General features: G+C 47.5%; 1 protein-coding gene across 6 annotated transcripts in view; it reads left to right on the forward strand.

The window, feature by feature from the left end:
* pde5ab (phosphodiesterase 5A, cGMP-specific, b) overlaps positions 1-23,769 on the forward strand; it is a 264,229-nt gene that overhangs the window by 75,990 nt on the left and 164,470 nt on the right. For all 6 annotated transcript variants that reach the window (XM_041198053.1, XM_041194077.1, XM_041195659.1 and 3 more), the window contains exon 10: positions 9,142-9,317. In XM_041198053.1, coding sequence (XP_041053987.1) covers positions 9,142-9,317 — 176 coding nt within the window. The remainder of the gene's footprint in view (positions 1-9,141; positions 9,318-23,769) is intronic.

A 23,769-nucleotide genomic window follows, 5' to 3' on the forward strand; every position in this document is an offset into this window, starting at 1 on the left:
TTGTTCAGTTGGTAAGAGCTCTGAGGAGGAGCTGCAACTTGATCCAGACCAGCAGCCATAACAACAAGGACAGCATCTCAGGCAGCAACAGCAGCTGCCTCCTCCACAGCCAAGTGCAGCTCTGGGGAATGGATACAGAACTGAACCTTGAAAGAGGTGATAGCCCCCATTGTAGTGTATGGAGGCCATAGGTCAGCTTCTTCAACTTCTCCAAACAACTGTCCCTCAGTAAGCTCAGGCTCTCATAAGAGGTAATCAGACAACTGCAGTCTTTTGGAAGCAGACCTCCACCCAAGAGGAGTATGTGACAATTCATTGTCTATGGCTGCCAAGGTGATAACAGCCCTCAATTTCTTTGCATCTGGATCCTTCTGGGTAAGAGCTGGTGGCATTCACAGAATATTGCATTCTGCAGCCCACAACCATTACCCAGGTCACCACTGGCCTCTTTGCCAAGACCTCCAACCATATTCACTTTGACTCAGATGAGGTCAGTCAAACCCAGAGGACTGACAACTTTACTTCACTCACAGGATTTCTACAGTCCCAGGGGGTGATTGATTGCACTCATGGCGGTTAAGGCACTATCAGATCAGCCAGGAGTCTTTGTTAATTGGAAGGGCTTCCACTCTCTTAATGTGCAGCTGGCCTGTGAACACCACAAGAATATGATGCAAGTGCGTGCCAGGTATCCAGGGAGCTGCCAAGGACCTGCCATCCTTCAGCAGTGTCAAGTTCCACAGGTATTCTCTCCACTAAACACTCTCAGTGATTGGCTAATGAGAGATAAGGGACACCTACTCAAAACCTGGCTGCTGACCCCAGTAAGGAACCCTATCACAGAGGCACAAGTGGTGCAGCAGGAGCCAGATAAAAACTAGGGCAATAATAAAAAATTCATTGGCTTACTCAAGTTGAGGTTCCGGTTTCTTGACAGATCTTGGGGCCCCCTTCAATATGTGCCAGCAGGAGTATTCAGGATTTTTGTGGTCTGCTGTGCCCTTCACAACATGACACTGCAGAGAGGACTAGAACTGGTGCTGAAGGAAGATGTACAGCATCCGTTATCCTCAGAGGAGGAGGATGATGATGATGAGATGGAGGAGCTCACCAGTTAGTAGATCATGTCCCCTACCTGCGTATGGTCCTGCTTTTCTCATAGGATATAAGTGGAGAAAATTGTGCCCATTGCATCAAAACACTTCATTTATATTCATCTGATGGACAACTCCTAAAATACAGCTTAAGACTGCTACCTTCTGCTCAACCAGGCCAACTCTTATGAACTGGAAGTCACTCCATGCTCCATCAATGAGCACTCTGGTTGTCAGCCAAAAAAATACCCTGGTAAAAACACCAGAATGTGGTGGATAGAGCATATTTTTGAGGAAGGAATTGTCGAAACTGGTCATTCTCCCTAATTGTAAATCCCAAGATGAACGATTATTGAGTAAATAACTGAAAGAACATGTAAAAAGAGCAGGAGACATTGCCGAAAAATTATTTGAAAGAGAAAAAGAAATAAGAGCAAAATGAGTGAGTAAAAAAGAGGCAAAGGCAAATGAAAACAGGGATAATGACAACAGAAAATGTGTGAGAAGTTTACAAAAAGAATAAAAGAAGTAGACAAAAAGAATAGAAAGTAAACCAGAAAGATAGAGGCATAATTTTAAAGAAAATGTGAAAAACATGATAAAACACACCGAACTTGAAATTCTATGGAAATTTTGAAAGTGACAGAAGAATAGTGGGGCAAGCATTTTGCCTGCAACTTTGCCAGGCCTGTACCCAATCATGGGAACAGGGTAATTTACAGACTCACAGGTAGATGCCCCCTTCCTGTAGAAATAGAACAGAGGTGTCCATGCTACAGTGCTGACAGAAAATCAAAGTACCCTCCCCTTAAGGCCCGTGGCATTTATCAGGCTAAAGATTGAAGTCAAGGAAAACATTTCTGTCCCCAGTGAAAATGATGGGGCTACATACAGTAAATAATTCTTAATCAATGACCTTAGGGCATTAACATCTCTGGGGCCTTTAGGTGGCTCACCATGAAGCCCACAACTATTCTGGGCACATATGGGATTACGTGGGCCCAATGTGTAAACAGGTTCTAATTTTGACGTTAGCCTGGGAACATCCCAAGCCACACCCCCAAATTGCTGAGGAAGACATGCAAGACCCCTCTCACGATTGGGAATCCTGAAGAAGGGCAAATGAAAGAGAAACCTTGTGGATCTGGGTTCCATAAAAAATAGCAATCTCCCTTTCAGGTTACATTGCATTCATGCCCTCACAGCCCTCCAGAATTTGGACACACTTTATGCTATAGCAGATGAGATGTTTTAAATACAATGATAATTAATTCATTAATTACCCTGTCATTGTGAAACGGCATCATCAGATTGTAACTTAAATTTAAAATTCAGTAGATTTCCATAAAACACTCAAGTTTGGCTTTCCTGGCATATGATATCATCCAAACCCAGATTTTATGTTACACCTTTATTACTCCCCGACATTGCAAATTATCTGGTTGCACTGTCAAAATATGAATAAAGTGGGGTTCAATTTTACCTTCTCCACCTGGTTAGATATCAATGAATTGAATATCAGATAGGTTCTACAGGATATGGGTAATCCGCTCGACTAGATAATCAGTTAGATGCTGAAGTGAAATGACCTTTAATATGTCAAGAAAAAACTTTGTTGAGTTTAGGTTGGTGTAAAGAATCCACTAATACGTCAACAAATGCAGAAGTACTTTGGAGCTGCACCTTAACAGAAATAATATTTGTTTGACAGTACAGAACTTGAATATTGCAGAAAAGGGAGACACGTTGCAGAAGCTTTTTGTCTTGCCGTCATCAGGACAAATACAAGAATGACAAAATTCAAAGGATTACAACTATTTTTACTACAGGAGAACAGAGTGCTGACTTACCAAATTGGGTTTACTCAAGATTGATATGAGTTGAAAAATCTTAACTAGGGTGGTTAGCGAAGGCAGGGGCGGTCAGGGGGCTGGGTTAAGGGGTGTGGAGACCATGGTTAAATGGGTAGCAATAAAGTGAAGGAAAAGGTGACAAATGCTAAAATACCTTATTGCGCAAATTGTGTTACTGTTTTACAAAGAACCATGTGTTAAAAGATTAAAGATGTCATCATTTAGCATTATTTCTGTTAACTGTGAAAATGGGGATGAAATAATGACTCTTTAGGAAATTGTTGGCCGGACAGGAAAGATTTGATGATGGCATTGAATTAAAGGATGCTGCTACTAACATTTAATCAGCCAACAATTATTGGTGAACGGTGTTGATAAAATAATTATAGTTTCATAATTCTTGCACCCAAGTGTGTAGTGGTATATACTTCCCTTATTTTGACAACCATGTATCTTGCCAGGCCCATTTTTCAGTGCATGTCTCTCCCTGTACCCTCAGTGTATCCTGCGAGCAAAATTTCTGCTGCTTCTATGTGTAGCTGTGTGAGGTTGTGTCATCTACATATTTGTCTGACAATAGCATGAATATTACGTGAGTGATGGCAACAATGGTTATGTCAGTTTGGTTAACATTATACTGATTAGCTTGATTTTATGCTGCAGATGTCTCATTAATGTGACAAAGATATATTTCCTTTTATATTCCAAAATGTCTATGTTACATTAAAATAACCTTAAAATCCAGGGAGATTTAGAATGTGGTTGATAAAATCTTGCAAGCTTTCTTTCAAAATGATGTTTAAGAATTAGATTGTAGCCTAAAAATAATTTTCAATGATTGACATCATAATATTTTACAGAGGCTTCACCCTTCAGCCACTGAATCTTATTTTCACCTTTAAAACCCATTACTTTTTCAAGCAGAATCAGAAAAATGAACTCCGTGAGCATTCTAATGTTGTTCTAAATTTGAATAATATAAACAATCCATGAAGTTGCTTCATCAACTTGAACAAAGAACTGAATCAGTATCATTAGACCTTTAGTGCAGCCATCTTTGTGCATTAGTGACAAACCACACCAGCGGTGGCATGTTTAGCAACTGCAGCTGAAAATGGAATATTAATCTTAAAATCACGTTTATGATCAACAGAATGTATTATACAATATTACAAAGTGGTTTCAGGAAAACAATCTCAAAAGAACATAGGACTTGCTGGACAAAAAGAGACCAAGGCTCATTTAATTTGCCTCCTATCACTCTGGCGATACAATAATCTGGCATGATAAAATAATAATGGATTGTTGACTAATCATAGCAATTAATCTCTATCAACTAATCAAAACAGACCCAGACATGAGACAAGGAAACACCCAGTGGTGGAGAGTTTTGCAAACCATAGGTCTAAAATATTTGGCCTTGATATTTACCGAGGCACTATATCAGAGTTGGCTGAGTGCAGGGAGAGTTGTTAAGATGGGAATCCCCAAATGCCCTGGAACTCCAGCGTATGCTTGAAATTTTTTTCCAGGTTTCCTAGCCAATAGCCAGCCTGAATGACAAGCTTGGTTGCTTACTTGTCCAGTGGAAAGTCTGCAAGTAGATTTAAAAGTTTGGGGTTGTGGTGGGGGTGAAGGGTGGTGAAGAGATGAGGGAAGCAGAGACGTTGTACAGTTGGGAGATCAGAACCATCATGGAGTTGGAGAGAGCAGAGACAATGTAGGGAGTTCAGTGATTGCAGGGAGCTCGGTGGGATTTGTGGAAGTGGAGAGCCAGACAAATCATTGTGGGGAAGGTAGATAGTTGGTGGTTTGGAAGTAGTTTAGATTTGAATTTGATTTTTTTTACATTTTAATTTCCCAGCTGACCCAAATCCATCTGTTTTTAGTGGGAGAACTTTCTGTTCGGCATGTGGAGGTGGGCTCCACACGCCAACGTGTAAAATGACATGTGGTGACATCAGGCAGACGTCACCTCGTGTCATTCCGATCTTCCATCTGGCGGGCGCGCACCAGAGTTGGCTGCACACCCACTGAACTGTCAAAGGCCTGTTAAGGCCATTAATAAATCAATCAAAGATATTGACAGGGCTGTCCTCCAACCTTAAGGTTGGTGGGCAAGTGAAGTGCCCAAGCAGCCATTGCAATTTTCAAGAAACCTCATCCATGGGCGGGATGAGGTTTCATGAAGGGTTTATTACATTAATAAATATTTTTGGAATATTTAATAAATATGTCCTAGCTCATGTGACGCTGTCACATGGGAGGACATCTGTAAACGATATTTTACCTTATTTATTTAAAATTCTCATTATGAAATTAATCTCTCTGAGGCAGCTCCGTGCCTCAGGGAGATTTCTGCACTCTTTTGTGCACATGCACGAAAGAGCGCAGACCCTGACTCTCCCTCCTCTCCCTGCCTACACAGGTAGTGCTGAGCACTACCGGGCGCGCATCATGCTGGGCAGGCCTTAATTGGCCCACCCACGTAATATGGCGGCATGCAGTCGCTCGTGGGCTGCGATTGGCTCCACGCCCACTCCCAACCAGACTGACCAACGGGGAGAAAATTCTCCCCTAGGATTTAAAATTCCCTTCAGGTTCCTTCTCCTAAACATGCTGCATTTAGCACACATCTTGTCTCAAATTCCATATTTTAGAATTGAGATGAATGGTTGTAAACTGTTTGGGTTCTGCTGTCAGTGTTTATAATGTCGTTGAAAGTCCTTTGATGTGCTTATTGAATGGTAATTAGTCTTGTATTTGAAACTGATCATGGTAAATAAGAAAGAGCTATAAAAATAAATTGTTGAGTTTTTAATATTTGGTGTAGAAATGTCGCTGAGGTTTAAGAAGGGCTAACACAATAGTGAAATATTTTAACCACTAACTAAAAAAATGCTTGCATTTGCTGTCCCTGGAAAGAGCTGTTCATCAATAGAATATTGCTTATTCTTCCACTACCCAAATATTGTGCAGCTAACATGACATCTTCTGTCAAATGTATAATCACTAGCTGATGCACAACCAAATGTATGTAATACAGGGCTAAATTATATGGGGCACCATGGTCCCCACACCCCGGCTAAGAAGTGGGGTGGAGTGAGCCCCCCAGGAGAAGAACAGCTGCCCTGTAGTTACTTTAGCCGTAAATAGTTTGGAAATAGGACTTCCACTCCTCGGAGACTGGAAGGCCCAACTCAGAGAACTGCTGGCCATCCAGAGGCCAGCAGCTCACAATGTTCCAATAGCACCAGCAGGAGTGGTGGCCATTGTCAGTACTGCACCTGGACAATGAGGAGGCGAGTTGCACTGGATTGGAACCTTATAAGTGTTTGGGTGTTAGCCAGGAGGGTGTGACGACCAGAGTTTGAGAGGCCATGGGGGGAGGGCAACTTGGGGGTATTACACCTTTAACTCCTCTCTGAGGAGCCCAGGGGGCCAGTTATAGAGGGACACCTCCCCTGTCTATCACCAGCTCGCACAGGGAAATCTGCTGGGCTAGCCACTCGGAATCATTAATTACCCATTTAAGGGACTCAATTGACCCACTGGTGGGCTGACCACCTGGCACCACTCCCGCCGCTGGTATAATTGCAGTGAGGTCATGGGTGGGCAGCTATTGGCAACGAGCTGGATTTAACATGTCGCACATCTTCAAACCCATCAGCGGGGAAATGTTAAATTCAAATCAGAAAGTCGTTAAAACAGTAATCATGACTAAAAATACGTTGTGCTGAAATGTTAGGGCTGAGTTTCTTATGGGCTAGGACCAAAGTGAGTGCCAAATGGTCGAGTCTTCCCAGGTGTGATACCTGGAAGATTTAAACTCCTGGCCCACACCTGCATAGACCTCAGTAATAGTTGGCTGATGGGCAGGAGGGGATTACTGCGGAGTCAAAGGGATGGTCCCCTACATTTAGTAAGCAGTTGGTGTGGAATGGTCAGGAGGGTCTTGCTGGGTAAAATTGAAATCAGGCCCGCTCTTATCTGAGCCTGATTTGCATATTTAAAGAAGAACACAATGTCCCTTTCACCTGCTCAGTAAAGCAGGTTAACATTGCAACCTGCAGGAAGGCAGTGTGACTGATGCACATAAGTTGCACAAGCCAGTTTAAATATTTGGCCACTTGGTTTCTACCAGTCAGACTTCTACCAGTTTATAAACATAGTAGGTCATATTTTGGGAACATCTTTACAACATTTAACAGTGAATGAGTCTTCAGCCGCATGTGATCTGTAATCAAGCTCATCACACACCAACAAAGGATTCAGGATATTTTTCGATGAAATGTTAAATTGAGGGTCTGTGGGATCCTCAGGTAGAGAAGATCCCAAGATACTATTTTGAAAGAGTGCAGAGAGAAACACATTACCTGGGCACTATTTCATGTCCGTTTGTGGGACTATGTGCACAAATTGACTGTTGCATTTCCTACATTACGACAATAACTATACTTCAAAATATTTTATTGGGTGCAAAAGTACATTGGGGCTTCCTGAGGTCATGAAAGTTGCTACATAGATGCAAATCCTTCTTCTAAAATCTCTGACAATAATACAATTTTTTTTACACAAGTTATCCAAATTCCTCATTGTAATTTATTTATGTAAGAATTATGAATCGAGACAATAGGAATGGATTAGCAAAAGATGATGTTATGAATTCTGACTTTATAAGACAATTATGTCTCCTTTAATTCAATTTAAAATGGAGTAGTTTGGAGAGGAGGATGTGACCTCCTATGGGATCTGCCCAGAGACAAGTACATATGACCTGCTTATTATGGAGACAGAAACTCAAATTGAACTTATTCAAAGTCAGGTTCAAGTTTTAACATCTGGACACAAAGAAGGAGGAAACTGGCCTTACTCTTGTCCAGACTCATCGACTCTCAGAGGCTGTCAGGGAGAGAGAGAGATTTAGGGGGAAGACCAAAAGTAGGTGCTGCTATTCTAGACAGAAGCAAATGATTGTTTTTGAGTTAATCAACAGTGGCGATCTGGTGAGGACAGAACCCCAATTTGAGAAAACAAGGATTGTGAAGAGTTAAAAGCCAGGGAATCACTAGAGGGCACCTTGCTGCTGGATGTCCATTTGATTATGCTCAAGATTGAGTGAAGGGGAAGGGGAGTGCATTATAATGTTTAAATGTGGCATGGGGTTTTGATTGTTTTAAGCTAATAAGGAATATCCTTTCTGTGTTTTATGTATTAGCTGTCTACTGAGTAATGATTTTGATTTTAGTTTGTTTGTTACAGTAAAGGTCTTAAAATGTGAAACCTTGTCATATGATTCTTTGTGTTGGTCACTGGGAAATTCATATCTCTTTTAAAAATTATCGGTCTCCACAGGGATCATAACAATGGAGCAAGTTTGTTGTTACAATTTAATTTTATAAATTAATTTCTCTCCCAATGGATTAATTGCAGTTCCCAGATTGATCATAATCCTGTACAATCCAGGAGCTCTACCTTTACACTGATCTATTCTTTCAGTGATGGCCAGGATGAGGTTTGCATTCTGAATTAACGCTGTGCTATCACACTCACGTTGGAGAAGGCTGATATGAGTAGAATAGTAGAATGATACACCACAAAAGGAGGCCATTCAGCCATTGTGCCTGTTGTGGAACTTTGAAAGAGTTGTCCAATTATCCTCACCTTCTTGCTCTTTCCCCATTGCCCTGCAAATATTTCCTTACAAGCATTGATTCCCTTTTGGAAGTTACAATTGAACCTGCTTCCACCACTCTTTCAGGCAGAGGCTTCCAGATCACAACAACTCAATAAATTTTCTTCATCGCCACATCTTTGTGAATATATTACTGTTTAGGTTAACTAGTACATTTAGTTACAAGCTGAATAGAAATTATAGGCCCCATTAGAAAAAAAAGTTGGTAAACCAACATTAGCTACTTTGCGTAATACTAGCTGGGACATTGACAGAGTTCTGCCAGTGTTAGGGAACAAATGCACTAGCATGTGTTAAGCTGATTTTTAGTAACCATTTAATTTTTTTTTTTACAAACACCATTGGTGACTTCATATTACATTACCAATGTGTTAATCCAGTCCATGTGCTATCTGATGTTCAATATTTCATATGCCTGCATGAACTGAACTGACATTGAAACCATTAAATCTACTATCTGTTTTTTTATTGGCTACAGTATGTCATTTGTGCATTGCAGGTGTCTGTCAGCTGATGAATAAAATGGGAGAAACTTTTGACAAAATTAAGGCCTTCAATAAAAATGATGAGCAGTTTTTGGAAGCATTTGCCATTTTTTGTGGATTGGGAATACAGAACACTCAGATGTATGAAACTGTCGAAATGGCCATGGCAAAACAGATTGTGACACTAGAGGTAAGTGACAAATAAGGGTAGATTTTAATTTTCACCACTAGTCATTCGACTTTGCAGTGCAGATCAGCATGTCATCATGCATCTGACCTTCCTTTACATGGTCCTTTATATTTGAGTAGACCCTTCATACAGGGCTAGATATGTTGCCAAAAGTGTGCTGTTACAATTATCCACCAGTTGCTGCATGCTGTGCATGGTAGACTCAAAGGATGTGATCAAGCCCTATTACTCCCCTGACTCATGGCTCAAGGTAAGCTCTTGTTCAGGGAAACCTATGGCTTTAGCCTGCCTTTCTCTTCCCTGGCCTAAACAAAGTTATCAGTATAAGTTGGGGTGGGGGCAGGTATGGCTGAGAAAGAGGACTTGCAGTCTGGGAATTTAATCACCCTGTCCTGAGAATCCATGAGGTGCTAAATGAAAGATTGGTACCAGCTGCTGGCTAGGAGAAATGGAAGCCAGAAGATGATCAAGGCCTGAACCCTGCAGACTGTCATACATCAGAAACTGTTTCCCTTCACCAGAGAGATGATTAATACTGATCTAAAGACTGCTGAGTTTAGCGACTCCAGGGTACCTCCTGGTGGAGCAGAGGAGTTTGAGGGGAGATTTGATAGAGGTGTACAAGATTATGGCAGGTTTGGATAAGGTAGGCAAGGAAAAGCAATTCCCATTTTCGAATAGTACAAGGACAATTATTATCAAGGGCCACTCATACATCGACAAGATGAGTCAGGAGCCTGTCATAAAAACCAACTTAATTTATTTTTTTTAGAGAGAATACAGAAACGTTCAACTCACCCACTGCTTTAATGTGATGGCTGAGTTTACTCTTCCTTAATGATCCTTTTTATGTTTGTCTGCACCGATGATGTTCCTACTCACATCAGGCTTTTCTCTTTCTGTCCCGCTCTCTCTCTCTCCTTTTCCACTCAATGGCCGGGATTTTCCGTGCCCGCTGGTGTCCAGCATATTCGTTGGCATGAGTGGACAATATGCGAGAAGGCCGAAAATCAGTTTCACAACAATGTGAAACCAGTTTGTGATCGTCCGCTCTGCCCGCCAATGGAAGGCCGCGTTTCCCACTATTGGACAACGGGAACCTCTTTGTAATACATCAGTATAACATTGTAAGGCCAGCCCACCAGAATCATCCCCCACCGCTGGATTGTCCGCCCACGCCAACATGTTACACAACAGTATATAAAAGGCGTGCACTTGTCTGCATTTTGAGGGGAATTCAGAGGTGAGTACACAGTAACATTGTGGAGCGCTTGCAAGGGTCGCCTGTTGGACTGCAAGGTTGAGGCATGTTGGGAAAGGTGGGGGGTGGCGGCAAGGACTGCCCTGTGGTTGAGGCAGCTTGGGAAGGGGGCAAGGGCTGCCCTGTATTTGAAGGTAGCACACAAGCACGTGCGGGATTGGGGGGGGCGGTGGGCGAGAGAGGCGGCTTTGCATTAGGGACGCCTTGTGTAAAGTGACCATTTCTCTGCAGCTGAAACATTTCAGGTGCAGCCACATTGATATGATTGGAGTTGGGCCTCTCGCTTCTCTGCCCACTCAAGCAAAGCAGAGGCATCAAAGTGCCACCAAATGCTCCAGAGCTTTTCACCCTCGGGCACAGACTGCAAAGTAATGAGCGCATTAGTGCACTGAAGAAAAGATGGTCTACTGAGCACATTGTACAATCTCCTTGCTAAAGCTGGCCATGGAGCAGTCATTGGTGGAGGTGATCACAGCCCCTTGCAATGTCATCATCCCGGTTTGAACCAGTCTCCCCCATGGTTCAAGCTAACAGGGCAGCCTTGCAGTGCGGGTTAGGAGAATGCCTGTGCCTGAGCTGAGAGCACAGCATGCAGTCCACTGGGCAAAGCTGCCGCCAATTTGTCAGATGGAGTGGGTGGAGGCAGGTGGGCTATTGGGCAGCCATGCAACGCACTGAATTCTGGCCATCCAAGTGGTGGCCAGCACTTTCCGGGAAGCGGTAAGAGGCCTTCAGACTTAACCAAGAGAGGTTCTTAGTACACCCAAGCTAAACCACATGTCTCTCTCTTTCATCCTGCAGGAGGAATACATCAGGATCATGGAGCTGGTGAACTAGCTGTATGCCTGATGGCCTAAAGACAGCGATGACGATGGAGAAGAGAGCGGCTGAGGCACCTGGCTGTGCAGAGGGAAGACCAGCACCCACAGGAAGAAGAGGCAGCTGAGGCTCCCATGCACGCCACTGAAGAGCTACAGTGAGCTGTCGCTAATCGGCGCCTAGCTAGATACAGGGTCGATAGACACCGCCTTTCATTCTTGCAGGTGACCGAGAACCAGTGTCACTGAAGACTGCTCATGTCTAGGGAACTGGTCAGTCACATCTGCAGCTGCTGCAGGATTTGGCACCATGGGGACATGGAAGGCATCCATTGCCAGTACCTGTGAAAGTGACAGCGGTGCTCAATTTCTACGCCAGTGACTCCTTTCAGGGCTTCACAGGTGACCTCTGTGAGATACCACAAGCTTCCACCCACATATACATCCATGAGGTCACAGATACCATCTTTGTGAGGGCACACAGCTTTGTGCATTTCGCCTGGGGCCAGGACAGCCAGGATGCAAGAGCGACTGGATTTGCCCAGATCTCGGGTTTCCCAAAGATGCAGGGTGCCATCGACTGCACTCACATGGTGCTTAGATCTCCATCACAACATACGGTCAACTACATCAACCACAAGTAATTCCATTTGCTGAATGTGTAGCTGGTGTGCGACCACCACAAACTCATCCTACAGGTCTGCGCATGGTTTCCAAGGAGTGTACACAACTCCTACATTCTCAGTCAGTTACAGATCCCTGACATTTTCCAAGGTCCACACAGGCTACAGGGATCGTTCCTCGGGGACAAGGGCTACCTGCAGAGGCCGTGGCTGATGACACCCGTGCGGCAGCCTCAGACTGCAGCAGAGTGAAAGTATAACGAGTTTCATACTGCAACTCGCAACTTGGTGGAGCAAACCATCGGGATGCTGAAGATAAAGTTCTGGTGTCTGGACCAGTCTGGTTGAGCCCTGTAATATAGTCCACAGAGGGTGTCATGCTGCACCCTTTACAACCTGGCACTGCAATGGGGAGAGGAACTGGCTGAGGAGGAGAAGGAGGAGCTGGAGGACTCCTCCGATGATGAGGATGCTGACAGGGATGAGAGTGAGGAGGTCCTCAAAGGCAGCGATGAGGCCCTCGTACTGGCTAGACAAGGTAGGCACATTCAGGAGGCCCTCATAGTTGCTAAATTTGTGGAGGATGATGAAGACATGCAGTGAGGAGGCACCTTAGACCCTCACATTGGATCTATGAATATTTGACTTCAGTCTGGCTTATGGCAGCGCACACACCCTCTGTGCTATTGTTCCTGTCATGGAGGCACGGTGGAGGCCCTATTAGTCGTTTGATTTGCAGGAGGATGACAACATGCAGTGAGGACATTCCATAGATCTTCACATAGCCTCTGAGAATCTCTTACTCCTGTCTGGCCGAGGGCAGCTCATTTGTGCTCTGTAATCAGGGTCATAGCATAGAGATGCAGCCATGAAACTTTAAAAGCACCTGCTTTGTCTACCTTCAGCACCTGAGCCCTTCAGGAGCACAGCATCACTTGTCACAGATGCTGACGAGATGGGGGGACCAGCCCCACCTTAAAGATGCTGAGAGCACACAGAGAGAATGACGGAACTCTGTGCTGCCTGCCCACTAACATTCTGGCAGCAATGATAAGCACCATCAAGGTGCAGGAATCAGTAATGTGTCCAGGGAGTGTGAGGCTGGACCAACACTTTGATCTGAAGGCTGCAAAAAGCTCAGGCAAGAGGCCCTGGACTGAGTCACCTGCCTTTATCTTGTGCAGAAAGGTTTCACATCTGAGTGACAGCAACACTGCTCATCAGAACAAGGAGCCAAAGGCAGGGAGACATTCTGGGAGTTTATTGACAACAGTGAACATTATGTACAAGTGATTAATGCCTGTGCAACTACATCTTCTTAACTTTCCTAGCCCTGCCGCTATGTCTTGGTGCTCCACAGCCATCCACAAGCGGAGGTGGAGGCAGTCTGCTCACTGCCTAGCCCTGCCTGTGATGACATTGGCGGACATCCTCTGGAGAGTCGAGACCTGGTGGGCCCCAGCCTGCTCTCAGGGTCCTGCTATGTGGCAGTGGCACCCTCCTTGGCCTGTGGAGCGAGAGCTGCTGAGGTCACAGGAAGAGGGGATTCGGATGGGCCGGACATTCCCAGAGTCTTCTGGATGGATGACCCCTGGAATACACCTGCTGATCCTCCTCCCTTTGGATGCCCAAGGGTCCCCGGCTGACTCCTTGAGGATAAGGGGTGGCTAGTGAGATCGAGTTGCCCTGCACCCCTTTCGTGTACACACTGTTGGAGGCCAACCATGGTGTCAGTGATGGAGTTGAGCCCAAGCAGCAGTTCAGGAGAGATGTACTGGACCAAGGTCTCCATGGCGACCACCATTTTATAAATGCTGACCTTCGTGCTTTGGCATGCTGGCGCTATCACCTCAGCCTAAATGCGGACGGACTCCTCCATTGTGCCTTGCAAGCTGAGGAGTGCAGTGGACATCCCTTCCTGATGTTCCTGAGCTTGTCTTTCCAGCTGCAGCAACTGAGACATGACTGAGTTCAGAGACTCATCACCTGATTCAGACTCAGCAAATTTCTGGCCTGCAGCCGTCCTCTGAGTGCCGGGGACCTGGGAAGTCTCTGCCACTGCCTGCCGTGGATCAGACAGTATAATGTGCTCATCAGATTGTGTTCCCGATGCTACTCTAAAGCTAGGTCCCACCGAGGTGTGTGTCTCTGCGCTGGTGGAGGGTGTGAGTGAGCGCTGTGATGAGACTTCAAGGAGGGTGCTTTCGGATTCCTCTTCACAGGTTTCTTCAGGACTTGATTGGGGGCCGTGGGTTATAGACTCTGTCGGCTGTTTCCCAGATGTGCCTGTGAAAGCAAGAGGAGATAATTAGTGCATGACAGTGGGCTGTGTAACAGGACACATCACTCACAGCATGGTTCCCTGATGGATGTTGCACTGCTGGACCCTCACTTGGTAGAGCACAGCTGACCTCACCGTCATCACAGAACTGGTCCTGGTCATCACCGACCAGCTGGATGGCTCTGTTTTCAAAGTCTGTGAGGACCTTGATTTCGGGCATTCCACCACTATTTTGTGCCCTCTCTCTCTTATTGCATGCCAGCTTGTCCTGCATGAATAGAGATGGAGAAAGTGTAAGCAGAATGCCTGCCGGGCCAAATGATAAGTATGCCTGGCATGTGTGGGTGTTGAGTGGTCGCATGGACAGGATGAGGACAATGAAGGTGAGTGTGAAAAAGTGGATGTTGATGTCCCTTACACTGGCAGTGAGTGAGGGCCCTGTGGATGTGTGATGGGTTTGTGAGTGTGTGAGTTGAGAGTGATGAGAAGACCGACTTACCCTGGCAGAATGGAGGAGATCATTCATCCTCTTGTGGCACTGGGTGGCTGTCCTCTTGTGAAGAGCGTTGACGCTGACCACTGCTGCCACCGCCTCCCTAGCCTGGTTGGGCATGCAGCATGCCCATTCTACGATCAGAACAGGGGTAGAGGACATCGTGGCGGTTCTCCACAGCATCCAGTGATACGTCATTAAAGCAGGGGGCTGCAGTCTTTTGGCTTTTGTGAACATCTTCCTTGCAATTGTCCTGGCCTGGAAGCACTGAGATATATGCTCACGGCTGGACTTTAACATGCTGCCTGACATGATAAATCGTTGAGGTGATGGTGCGATGGGTGAATGAGAGCCCAGCCACCATGGAAAGAGCATGTTTCGCGGGAATGCATAATTGATGCGGCAGGTTTGGGACAATACGGCATGAAAAATCGCCTTTGCAGCCGCTGGGTAAATCTGGGATGATTCCGCCCTTTATGTCTGTCTCTGTCTCCGATTTCCACTTTGTCTCTCTTTCCCTCTGATCCCACTCTGTGTATCTCTCTCACTCCTTTTCCACTCTTTCTCTCTCACCTTTCCCACTCTTTCTCTCTCTCTCCTTACCTGCTCTGTCTGTCTCTCTCTCTCCTTTCCCACTCTTTCTTTCTCTCTTTTCCCACTGTTTGTCTCTCTTTCTCTCCTTTTCCACTCTTTCTGTCTCTCTCTCTGTAATTCCCACTCTTTCTCTCTCTCTCTGCTTTCCCACTCAGTCTGTCTGGGCAGAATCTTCAGCTCGGTCAGCGGGGGCAGGGCCCACTCGCTGAGGTGTAAATTGACTCGGAGTGATGTTGGGCGTGCGTCCCGGCATCACCGCGCGTCATTTAGATTTTCAGTTCGGCAGGAACTGTCAAAGGCCTATTAAAGCCTGTTAAGAAGCAATTAAGGCAATCGGCTGAGCTGCCCTTTTAACCTTAAGGTTGGTGGGCAGGCGAAGAGCTCAGGCGGCTTTCGCATTTTTCATGGAACCTCATCCACGGGCGTGATGAGGCTCCATGAATGATTTAAAATTTGCAGAAAAGTTTTTATTAAAATGATGCACATGTCCCAGCCCATATGACAGTTTCACATAAGGGGACATGTCATAAAAATGTTTACAACACTTTATTAGACTGTTTAAACTTAAAACTAATCTCTCTGAGATTTCTGCACTCTTTCACAAGCATGCGCTCCAGACTCAGGCAACGCCCGCCACCCATCCCCCTGCACAGAGAGTGCTCAGTGCTTCCGGATGTGTTTCACACTGGGCGGACCTTAATTGGCCTGCCCACGTAAAATGGCGGTGCTCAGCCAATTGGGGGTGCCGATCGGCTCCACGCCTACCCGTGCCCGCCCTTGCACAACCCCCCCAACGGGGAGAAAATTCTCCCCTCTGTATCTCTCTCCTTTCCCACTCTGTCTGTCTCCCTCACTCTCTTTCTCTCCTTTCCTACTCTTGGTGGAATTTTCCGTGCCCACTGGCATTGGAGCGTTTGACGGTGTGAGTGGACAACATGGCAAGTAGGCCAAAAATCGGTTCCGCGATGTTGAGGAACCAGTGTGCAATCATCCGCTCTGCCTATCAGTGGTGGGCCATGTTTCCCATGTTTGGACATCAGGAACCCCATTGCAATAGATCTTCATAGCATTATAAGCACGGCCCACCAGAATCATCACACCCACACTAGATCATCCACCCACGTCAACGCGATTGCACACCGGTGAAGAACACATCTTGATAAGTGTGAGGTGCGGAGGTCGGGACCCACCGCCAGGGCCTTACTGACATCGCAGACATCCAAGGAGCAGAAGGTGCTGGTACCCAACAGCAACAGGATACTGAAGGAATGGCCATGGCATACTGGGTGGATTCTTATGGACACTGCTCTGCTGCAAAGCGGCTCACGAAAGGTGGAAAGTCACCGTTGAGGGTCTGCTCATAATGGATATTGGTCGAGGGGGTGAAGAGGAAGGGCCAGCTGTGTTTGGGGGAGAAAGGAACACCAGGGGGTGGGAGAGGAAGGCCTAGGATGGACTGGGAGAAGGTGTATCAGGATAGAGTGAGGTTGGTAGGGGGGAATGAAGGTGTTGGGGTGGTGAAGTTAGGACAGGAACAATAAAGGTGTCAGGTCAAGTGAGGTTGGGTGGGGGGGAATGAAGGTGTCAGAGGTGTGAGGTTGGGAGGGGGGAGAAGAAGATGGCGGGGATGTGAGTTTTGGAGTGTGGGGGGAGAGAACGGGGGGAGGAGGGAGTATCAGGTGAGAAGATGGAAGCTGGGGAGGGAGGTGTAAGGCAGGGGTGGAAGGTGTATGGGAAAGGGTGCAGAGGGGGGAAGGAGTGCGGAGAGGGGAGGGAGTCCAAGGGGAGGAAGGAGTCCAGGGATGGATGCAGTCCAGAGAGGGGAAGGAGTCCGGGGGGGAGGAAGGAGTCCAGGGAAGGGAAGGGGTCCAGGGGGAGGAAGGAGTCTGGAGTGAGGAAGCTGTAAGGGTGGAGGAACAATTCAGGAAAGGGAAAGGACTAAGGAGGGGCGGTGGGGGGGGGCGAATCTGGGGTTGAGGGGGAGTCTGGTTGGGGGGTGGGGGAAGAAGTTCCAAGGGGGGGCAGAAGTTTCAAGGGGGGCAGGAATTCCAAGGGGAGCAGGAGCTCCAAGGGGGGAAGGATTACTGAGGGGGTGATGTCCAGGTGAATGTGCAAGGGAGGGCTCTGTTGAGTCCATGGCTGCCTCCTGGGGAGTGAACTGAATGTGGGCGTTGTAAGATGGAATGGTGAGAATGAGAGAGGGCAGAGTGAGGCAGTAGGCTGGGAGGGTGAGGGTGCGACGGTATTGATAGAAGGGATGGCGAGGGTGCTTGTTGGGGACTCGGAGGCAGCCACGGACCCTGGAGGTTGGATAGAGGATGTTGGGAAGGTGAATGTGGATGGGGGTGGCATTTTCAGGAAGATAGGGAATGTGCATGTTCACCTCGACAACCCTGAAAGAAAAGTGTTGTGGCTGGTAGGTCACGGAGGGGAGGTGGAAGGTGATTCCACCTGGGGGGTTCAAAAGTGATGGGGGAAAGGAGATGGGTGACTGGGGGAGGGGAAAGGATGGGCGAGCACAGGAAAAAACTGTAGCACAACCATGCTTGCTAAATTGAAAGTGAAATGAGAGTCATGGTGGGGAAGATCAGATGCTGCATGGGAGTGTGATCAGTGGGTGGGCGGAGATGCAGATTAGCTCAGATGGACAACTGAAAGTGAACCCCAGCAGGCAGCATTGAAAATGCTCGGGACATTGAGATGAGTGAGATAGGGGAAGGATCTGCATGCGTGAGAGATTGCTTGCACGAGGCTCCGAAATTTCCTGCCACGCACACACTTCTCTCTCCAGAATCATTTGTGGTCCAGCTGCATGCAGCTGAACTGATACTGTTAGGGGAGGGGGATACAGTGGGAGGACCCTATTATCCTGTCAATGAAGCTGAAAGACACTATTACACATTATTCAGTGACAGTTAATATATTTTCAGATTGTAAAGTGACAAAATGTGTTCACCCGTTAACCAACTATGATCAGAATTTCTTAACTTTTGAACACCTTAGATTTCTAGCTGCTTCCCTGACATCTGCAGCAGGGGTGGAGGCAGCCTGTGCAATGGTTGGTCCTGTTGCCTCTGATGACATCGGCATGGTTCTTCTGGAGAGCTGAGGCCTTGGAGGTCCCAGTTTGCTTTGGCTGCCCTTCTGTGGGCCAGCTGCTCTCTGTGCAGTGACAGAGGACAAGGTTGAGGGGGTCACAGGCAAAGGGGACTCAGGGAGAGGACAGCCTCAGAGATTCCTAAGTGGATGACCCAGGGGTATCCAGCTGCCACTCCTGCTTCCTTCAGGTGCCTGAGGGCCCCGCCCTGACTCCTTGAGGGGAAGGAGCACCTGGAGGGATGTCAAGGTGCCCTGTTTACATCTCACGTTGCCACTGCAGGAACTCACCCATGGCTCCCACAATAGAGTGCAGGTCTGCATGCAGCTCTGCAGTCTGCTGGACCAGGGTCTCCATGGCATCCCCTATCCTCCCCATGGAGACCTCCATGCTCGCACATGTGGGCACCACTTGGTCAGAAAGCAGGCGGACGCAATCCTCCGACTTGTGTGCCGCTCTGTTGAATGCTTCCAACAGCTTTGCGTGATGTTGCCCCACCTTCTGCTGACTCTTCTTGATGAGTTGGAAGGCCGAATCCAGAGGCTCGTCATCTGAGTCGGACCTCACAGATGTCTCTTCCCTAGCAGTCCTCCGAGTGCCGGGGAGCTCAGCTGAACCTTCCTCCTGTTGCGGACACGTGTCTGTGTGGTGACCACCAGATTGTGAACCCAAGCCTGCTCTAGATCTAGGTTCCACCAAGGTGTGTGTCACTGCGCTGGTGCAGGGTGTGGGTAAGAGCTGTGATGGGTCTTCCAGGCTGCTTATTTTCAACTCTTCAATGAAGGAGGAGTCCTCTTGACTGGAGGTGAGGACCTGGATGGAGCTGAGGGACTGGCTGGCTGAGGGCTTCGGTCGCTTGACAGAGATCCCTGTGAACCAAAGAAGAGATAATTAGTCCATGGCAGCAGAGTCAAAAGCAGGAGAGAGAGCACCCACAGTTGTGTCAAGAGAGGGATGATGTGAGGCAGGATCCTCATGTGGGTGTTCGCCGCTGACCTCACTGTTGCCACAGGCACGTTCCACATCCTCACCAGTCAGCATGATGGTACATTCCTCAAAGTGATTGAGGGGCCTAATATGGGCCATTCCACCCCTGGTCTGGGACCTCTCCCTGTTGATGTGAGCCAGCTTCTCCTAGATGAAAGCAGATGGAGAGAGTGTGAACAGGACACATGGCACTGCATGGAAGTGGTGAGCGGAGCCATGGACGGGATGAGGACACGAGCTTGAGGGGGCATGAGCCTGATGGAGATGTGAGAGTGTGTGTGAGAGTTAGTGATGTTGTCCCCTGAGGTGTGAGATCCCTGTAGATGTGTGATGGTCTTGTGAGTGTGTGAGTTAAGACTGATGAGAAGAGTGACTTACCCTGGTGGAACAGATGAGACCATTCATCCTCTTTCAGCACAGGGTGGCTGTCCTCTTTTGCAGGGCATTGGCACTGACCACCGCTGCTACCGCCTCCCAAGCCGCATCGGTGACCTTGCTTTCTGATCTTTGCCTGTAGCAGGGTAGAGGACATCTTGGCAGGCCTCCGCTGCGTCCAAAAGGCACTCAAGGGACCAGTCATTAAACTGAGAAGGGTGGCAGTGGGCGGGGTGGGGGCTGCAATCTTCTTGCTTTTTAGAGCCATGTCTTCTTTGTAGCAGTTGTGGGCTGGAAGCACTGAGAGATATGCATCCGGCTGTAGTTTAACTATGTTACAAAGCATAATGAAACGGTGAGGCATTGGCATGGTGGGCGAATGAGAGCCCCCTTGCCTTGGAAATGGCATGATTCCCAGGAATGCATAATTAATGAAGCAGAATTGGGGTGATACAGCATGAAAAGCCACCATTGTGGCCGATGGGTAAAATGTCCTTTTTTCCGCCTGCTACCACACTCTGCAAAACTGGGACAGTTCTGCCCTCTATCTATCTCTCTCTCACTCTCACTCTCTCTCTCTCTCTCACTCTCACTTTCTCTTTCTTTCCTTTCCCACTCTGTCTCACCTGCAAACCAACCCAGGGCATTGTCTCAACAAGTTGGCTTTGGCCAACTCCCAGTTCGAGGCTGCGCCTGGGCCTGGAGCCTGGGCTTCTTCCTCTGTCTGTAGGGGCTGAGCCCTTGCCCTGGGGCACTAATGGAGCTGGGAGGGGGAGATGGGGCTAACCCTCAATGGAACTGGGTGTCCTGCTCCCTTTCCCCCCTGACCCAGGTTACTCACACTTCACCACCTACTCCTGCTCCTAGATCTTGGACCTCGATCTCCTCCCACAGCTTGGGCATCTGTTGACTGTGGCCGAGGTTCAGGCACCAGGACATGGCAGTGGCTGATCCAGAGTGCAGCATGCTGGGGAGGGAGGGTGGCAGGGCCATGGTTTGAAATCCTGCCGCAGGCCGGATGATGAAGTACAACGGGCCAGATCCAGCCCCGGGGGGGGGGGGGGGGGGGGGGGGGTTTTCCCACCCCTGGTTTAAGGCAAGTGATACAGAGGGATTGTTGTGAACTTTTTTTCAAGTGTCATGAAGCCTCCCTAAAATATTTTACAGACGACACACCTCCTAAGAGCAGATTGATTGCTGCCCTGACCTGCCTACGTTAAAATGGAAAGTGTGCTAATTGGAGGCGGGTTGGAGTCGGGATCCCCGTTTTTGAATTTTTAATCCGCCACCCACCTACCCACAATAAGTTAACCCCAAGGCCTCAGTTTTGGACTTCAAGATACGCCCCAATTCTGTCAGTGGTTGGCATCAAACACCAAGTCTCAGCATGCATACTTCCACTGACACTAAGAAAGGCCCCTTGGAGGGAAAGCAAGTGGTAATGACCTGGAACTCGCTGAACATGTGGGTGGTGGAAGAGCAAACAATCGGTGATATCAAAAGAAAATTTGATGGGCACATGAAGGAAATGAACCTCCAGAGCCATGGGGATCTCCAGGGCAGAGCAAGACTGACTGGCATGGACTCCATGGATCAAATGGCCTTCTTCAGTGCTTTAAATAATTTTTTATGACTCTGTGGTGCGCCCCTGCTGCTTTTTCCTGCACCCCCACTCTCCCCACCACCACCCTCCATGAAATAGGAGAAAGAGATGTGCCTAAATTGTTTTAGCTCCCGGCAATATTTAAACTGGAGAACTCTTGCAACCTCACATTGTCTGGTGGCAGAGGCAGAGGATCCAAATGAATGCATCTCAGCACTTCTTGTTTGCTTTGGAACTATTGCAGGCCAAATAAGCCAGGAGGGCTAAAATGTCATAGCTCACCTGGCATATACCAGCTGTAACTTGGGAAGGAAGGGTTGCAGAATAGGCCAAGACCCAGACACACATGGTTGTGGGCTAACATTGGAGAATCTGATGTGGCATGTTAATAGTAGAATCTTCACCTGCCTGGGTCAAGTTTATCAATGTAAGTTGAGGCTCTTCTGTATGAATATATATTGATAGTCCTCCGAGGGACCCTTCTTAGTGTCAGTAGAAGTATGCATGTTGAGACTTGGTGTATGATGCCAACCACTGACAGAAGTGGGGCCTCCCTTGAAGTCCAAAACTGAGGCCTTGGGGTTAACCTATTGTGAGTAGGTGCGTGGGGGATTAAAAATTCAAAAATGGGGATCCCGATTCCAACCTGCCTCCAATTAGCGCACTTTTCGTTTTATTGCAGGCAGGTCAGAGTGGACAATCATGTGTTCGGAGCAGGTCTGGTGTCTGTAAAATACTTTAAGAAGGCTTCATAACTCCAGATTAGCATCACTTTTATTTTTAAGCCCATCTGCTCTGGGCCTTGGGCATGTTCATATTTGAAGAAAAGTATGAAGGGCTGGAGCATCAGTTTAGTGCCCCTATAGCACTGTTTGTGACCCAGAAGGCAAAACAGTGCTTCCCTTAGCCCAGCAAACAAAGCTATAAACCCCACTGCAATCTGTCTAACCCTCTCCTCATGTTCTGTCCACTGCACCCTCAGCACCCTACCCACCCCACCAAAGCTCCACCCTCCATGACCTGAGCAAATCCCTCCCAATGATGTACTCCAGCCCATGCCAGATCCCTGGCTGAAGGTGGTGGTGAGCTTCTTCAACCGCTGCAGCCCATGGCCAGAATTTTACATTGAACGTGCGAGCGTGTGCCTGACCCAAACTCGCACGAGAAGACATCGGGCATGTGCCCTGACGTCATCGCGCTCGTGAGCACCATTACGGTCAGCGGGCGTGCACAGGAGTCAGATGCGCCCCAGCGACATTTAAGTGGGCAATTAAGCCCATTAACGAGCCACTCGTCAGCAATTTTACGCAGCCCGACCACTTTTGTGGTTGGTGACAGTCCAATCGGCCAGATGGCCTTCACATTTTCACTACAAACTACATCCAGGGCGGGATGAAATAAAATAAACAAAAGAAGGCCTTTGAGGGATGAGGTACTGTGCGGTTTGCTGTCAGGTGCTTGAATTTGCAGTATTGAAACAGTTTGCAGCAGTTTACTGAGCTCATTTCATTTTGAAATTACTGCAGCTCCCTGAGGCAGTTTCGCAGCAGCCATCAGCCTTCAGGGAGCGCCTCCATTCTCTCGGCGCCTGCCCTCTTCCTTCATCCCCTGGCAGCGCTGAGCCTATCTCAGCACGCATTTCACAGTGGCTGAAGTTAATTGGCCAGCCAGCACGAAATTGGGGTTCGGGGCCGACCGCGGTCAGAGGCGCATATCGCCTCCGCTTCTGGGCCTGCCGATTGCGCGTGCCCAACGAGCGTAAGATTCAGGCCCATGTGGTGCAGCGCACCCACAGTGCTATTAGGGAAGGAGTTCCAAACTGTTTGAGGCAGTTCCCTTTTGTTTACTGGCGGTTAGAGGGGCTCAACACGTAAGGAGAAACTTCTTTACTCAGATATTAGTTAGAATGTGGAACTCACTATCCAAAGAATAATTGATGTAGATTCCATAGAGTCATTTAAGAGGAAGCTAGATAAGTGCATGAGGAACAAAGGGATCAAAGGATGTGTTGTAGTGATAGATGAAGTAGGATAGGAAGAACCTTGTGTTGACCATGAATACTGATCATTTGAACTGAATGACCTATTTGTCTGTGCTGTAAGTTCTATGAAATTCTATGTAGCGCTTACATCCCACCATCCTACTATATTCTTCATTCTCTACCTACGCCCTGTGCACACCAGGCAGCCATTCCCAAATAAACAGCGAACTTTCCCCAGCCTAGCATGGTCAAGATGCGGTTCTCACAGATTTTTAGCTTTCATTATGTTTGGTTCATTACTACAGCCCACATTGAAGTGTATCAATTAAACTTTAAACT

The sequence above is a fragment of the Carcharodon carcharias genome, chromosome 1 (assembly GCF_017639515.1).
Source record: "Carcharodon carcharias isolate sCarCar2 chromosome 1, sCarCar2.pri, whole genome shotgun sequence".
Lineage (NCBI taxonomy): Eukaryota > Metazoa > Chordata > Chondrichthyes > Lamniformes > Lamnidae > Carcharodon > Carcharodon carcharias.